General features: G+C 36.9%; 1 protein-coding gene across 2 annotated transcripts in view; it reads right to left on the bottom strand.

Moving 5' to 3' along the window:
• The window catches only part of LOC125026517 (U-scoloptoxin(01)-Er1a-like), a 33,913-nt gene that overhangs the window by 895 nt on the left and 28,018 nt on the right, over positions 1 to 5,000 (bottom strand). For both annotated transcript variants that reach the window (XM_047615005.1, XM_047615006.1), the window contains exons 2-5: positions 3,831 to 3,898; positions 1,235 to 1,272; positions 675 to 898; positions 1 to 564 (exon numbers count right to left, since the gene is read on the bottom strand). The exon at positions 1 to 564 is cut by the window's left edge and continues 895 nt beyond it. In XM_047615005.1, the coding sequence (XP_047470961.1) occupies positions 516 to 564; positions 675 to 898; positions 1,235 to 1,272; positions 3,831 to 3,870 (351 nt within the window). In that variant the 5' untranslated portion in view covers positions 3,871 to 3,898 and the 3' untranslated portion in view covers positions 1 to 515. The remainder of the gene's footprint in view (positions 565 to 674; positions 899 to 1,234; positions 1,273 to 3,830; positions 3,899 to 5,000) is intronic.

The raw sequence follows: 5,000 nt of genomic DNA, 5'->3' as shown, positions 1-5,000 counted from the left end.
TGCTCTTAATTTTGATGTATTGTCAGAAAAGGAATTCATGTCGACATCGCCGCATTCAACTAGCCAATTAACAATACAAAAATATTTTTCCTTAAACTTTGCTCAAAACCTTTGAAGGTTTCGTGATTTTATTTGCAGCTCCACCACGTCTCAGAGATCCGGGATGGGGAGGCTCCCAGGAGAGTGTTGCACCAGTGCCAGGGAGCCACTTATGTACAGGCGGAGTGCCGGCACTCAGTAACCCAGGGGACACTAATAAGGAAAATAACTAAGAGAGGGAACCCCCTCAATACACCCTCAGGTGACGTGTTGAGTTAACCCAGGTACAACTCCATTATTACGTTATTCTCATGGACTCTTAAAACAGAGATCTTAAGACTCCCAGAGAACTCCTTGCGCGAGAAGTCCTAAAGGAGTCCAGTGCGGTCCTTCAACCTGGGTTACAGGCAGCACATGTCAGGTCGTCGGGGTCATCACAGTCAAGAAGGGAGAGGAAACAACGCTCCGGTGATCATTTAGAACTTGGGAGGATCGGTCACGTAGGTCAGCTCGTTGAGGTAGAACCTGGCGAAAGGAACCCGGATCGGATTAAGGAGTGTTACTCATTTAGCACATTAGCAATTGACTATTTATCATCAAGAAAATTTATTTCAGTACCCGCGCTTCAGCCTTACCAGTTTTGGGCCTGAGAGCAGTCGAAGTTGTACTGCCAGTCGCAGATGCGGAACTCCTGGTTGAAGGCGGTGTCGTTGGCGCACATGTAGGGGATGCGGCGGCCGTCCTCATCACACATGTGGAAGAGCTGGCAGTTGAACTCCTGGTCGGCGTAGAAGCCTACGGGCCGGTCCGTGCAGTCGAAGGTGAAGGTGACATTGGGGAATTCCTCCCACCGCTTGGACTAAAGGGAACGAAAGGAGGCGGTTAGGTTTTATGAGTTATGAAAAGTCTGAATATTAACTACTTATATCTGCTAGGTTCTAAGTGAATATAATGTTGGCAGGAGAGTCGGGAAGGTTCTGGTCGGTGGGATGATGTTGTGTCGGCGTCGGAGGTGCGGTTTACACCTGCGGTTTATGTGTTAGGTGTTTATGCATGCTCATTTATCTCGCGCTGAGGGCCAAGTCTCAGCCGCCTAGAGGTTAATCTTTAGTGTTGTAATATTATTGAAAATACTTATTTATAACACACAGGAATGGGAGCAGGCAGCTATAATATAGCTTTCATAAAGACTTACACGATGCAAGGATGGCATGGAGTACACCAGGGTCACGGCTGTTGAGAAAAGAAAAGGAAAAAGTGTGAGCTTCGGTCCGGCACAATGGGAAATCACCTGCTTATGTAGAATTCAGGTTTAAATTGTTTAAGGGTTTAGGTTTTACATGTGACATCAGCAGCCTAAAGCACAATTCAAGAATGGCCTGAAAGTCCAACAACATTTCAGATTGTAACATTTTTAAGCTTTAAGATTAGACGATGGTGAACGTTACAGAATAGTTAATGCTCTGATTTTAAATATTCTGATGGTCTGTGATTTTGGGTTAGTACATTTCAGTGTGACTGCATGCACTTGGTCTCCCGGTCATTCTTGTCAGCAGGGTCAAAGCGAGAATATATAGAATAAAGAATAAAAACTCAACACAAAGGAACAGGGCTTATTTGTATTTGAATTTTGTATTTTTGTATGTAAGCGCATTAATTTGTGTATGTTTGTGCCACGCGTGCGCGTGTATGTGTGTGTGTGTGTGTGTGTGTGTGTGTGTGTGTGTGTGTGTGTGAGTGTGTGTGTGTGTGTGTGTGTGTGTGTGTGTGTGTGTGTGTGTGTGTGTGTGTGTGTGTGTGTGTGTGTGTGTGTGTGTGTGTGTGTGTATGGTGAGTGCGTGTGTTTGTGTTTGTATATCTACGTATTGTTGCACGTGTTTCTTATATATCTGCTTTTGTAATAGGAATAGTCCTCTCTCGTGGGAGTCAATGGTGGTCTGTCCAGCTAAAATGGCGGTAAGGTCGTTCCGTTCCGTCCCAGCTTGTCCACGTCTGGTCCGGTCCATTCCGACCATTCCGGAGCGTCTCGTCCCGTTCCGTGAGTCTCGCGTGAGTGGGGCCAGCACTCTGTACCTGAAGGGAAGATTTAGGACATATCAACATCTCTTTAGCTTTAGAACTCATCAAAATCATTTCATATTTAAAACTCGTCTAAACTATTTGAGATTTGTAACTCATAAAAATCAATTCATATTTAGACATCATCAAATCTCTACATTTAGAACACCGAAACCACGTCACATTTGAAACTTAATACATCTTTGTAGATTTAGAACTTACCAAAATCGCCTCACATTAAAAAACAAACAAACAAACAAAAAATATATTTTTAATTTAGAACTTACCATACTTTTTTTCTACATTGCTAATAACAGCTTTGGATAACTTGTATTATCACATATCTCTAGATAGTACAAAAGATCTCTTTGCATTAAAAAAAAAAACAAAAAAACTTGACAGTAAATATACGAGCGTTAATAAGGTATGAAAATTATTGTTTAAAATATGAAAATAAGATAATATGAAACGTAGAATATTTCATTTTCTATAAAAGTATTATTAGTCTATAGTACTATTCCACCCATTATATGTTTTTATTTTTTCTCATATTATTGCTATCACTATTGCTATCATTCCTTTTTTAACTAATATTATTATTGTCATTATTATTATTATTATTACTATTATTATTATTCCTAGTAGTAGTAGTAAAAGTACAACAACTACTACTACTACTGCTATAATTATTATTACTACTATTAATATTATTATCATTATTATTATTATTATCATTATTATTATCATTATAACCATTATCTTTACCATTGTATTGATAATGATGATAATAATAGCAATAGCAACATCACCATTATCATCACAATTACAATTTTCAATATCATGTTCATCATTATCATTGTTATCTTTATTGATAATAGTATCACCATTATCACTATTATCAGTTTATTATTAGAAGTGCCATTATCATCATAATTATTACTATTATTATCATTGGTGTTGCTGGTATCATCGTCATAATTGTTAATGCTATTATTCTTACTGTCATCATTATTAATATTAGCATCATCATTATCATTATCATCATCATTATTATTAGCATCATCATTACTATTATTATCATCATTATTATTATTATTATCATTATTATTAGCATCATCATTATTATATCATTATTATTATTATATCATTATTACTATTATTATCATTATCATTATCATCATCATCATCATTATTATTACCATCATTATTATTATTCTCAGTATCAATGTTACTTATCTACACTAATTTTTTGTTTTGTTTTATCATTATCGATATTATTATTAATAATAGTAGTAGCAGCAGCAATAGTAATAATAATCACATTAGTAGTAATAATAAGTATTATAACTAAAATTACCAGTAATAATATTGTTATCATTATCATTATCATTATTTTCACAATCATTATTATTATATTCATTACTTTTTTTATATTATGATATTCCATTTACTGCCATCGCCGCTACTATTACAATTGCTACTACTATCATTATCATCGTTATTATTACTATCATTACTGCTAGAACCGCCATCACCAATATCATCATAAGCCTAAATATGTTGCATAGTTTATGAAAATAACCATTAGTGTTTATAATAAAAAAAAATAGTCGTTGATAATAATGATAAATAGTTGTGAGAATAAACACTGATTTTTTTTCCTACCGCCATTCACCTCACTATAATTTAACCGATGATTAAATTGAGAGAAAACATTGCAAGGTCTCACATACCGATTGACACAAGGGAGATGACGGCGAGTTGTCTCAGCATGGCGGCGGTGGAGGGAGCTCTGCTGGGCCTGGGGGGAGAGGGGGGGGGGGTCAGTCTCCATTGGCAAGGGGGGGTCAGTGTGGAATGTGTATTACAGATTTCACCGAGTTGAAATGAAGTGGGTGTTCGTGGGGGAGTGGGGAGTGCGTTAGATATATCCGCACATATATATGTATATATATATATATATATATATATATATATATATATATATATATGTGTGTGTGTGTGTGTGTGTGTGTGTGTGTGTGTGTGTGTGTGTGTGTGTATTTGTGGAAGTGGGTATTCATAAATGTACATTTGTAATATATGTACAACATACTAAACTACCATCCTTTATGAATTTTTACTATTTACAGTGACTAGCATATTCTTCCCCCAAATTCTCCTTCACAACAAACTCTCTCAAACAGGACATGTAATAGCACATCGATGACAAGCCACAAGTGACGACCTTCAGCTGACACATGACAAACGGCCTTGTAAAGCTGGCAATCCCTCTGCATGAGGAGCTAAGCAACATGTATTTTAAAAGAGTCATGGTTACAAAGTATTTCATGAGGCTGTGTGGGTCTCCTCGAGGACGTAGGCTAGAATCCGTTCTGCCGAGTCATACTTGTGAAGGGGTCGAATGTGCAAGTGCGACTTGGGCGGAGAAAGGAAAGAACAACAACATGGCGACCGGTGGTGAAGGGGATACGTACTGCGATAAATAAATAAAAAGGGAATAACGGAAGAACTCGAGGAGAAAGTTAGGAAGAAGAACGAGAAATAAACGACAGAAAATGGGAAGGAAATAGATGCAGAGAACAAAGGGGTAACGAAAGAAACAAGAAGGAGTGACATTAGGGAAAAACAAACGAAAAAGAGGGAAAGTGGTGCCAAGGACAGTAGAGGAATAACGAATGAAAATGAAAATGAAAATCATTAAAAATAAGGAAAATGCATAAGCATAAGAAAAGGAAAGTAATTAAAATTGTGAATTCAAACGAAAAGGACAGTGATGCATAGAAAAAATAAATCAATAACAAACGAAAAGGGTGAAGAAAAAAACGAGAACGAATGTAATATTATGATGAAGGGAATAAGAAAAAGAGGACAGAAGGCGAAAAAGTCACACAAATAAGAAA

The sequence above is a fragment of the Penaeus chinensis genome, chromosome 6 (genome assembly GCF_019202785.1).
Source record: "Penaeus chinensis breed Huanghai No. 1 chromosome 6, ASM1920278v2, whole genome shotgun sequence".
NCBI classification, from domain to species: domain Eukaryota; kingdom Metazoa; phylum Arthropoda; class Malacostraca; order Decapoda; family Penaeidae; genus Penaeus; species Penaeus chinensis.
Note: the sequence above shows the minus strand (reverse complement) of the source record. Positions and strands in the feature narration are given on the sequence as shown.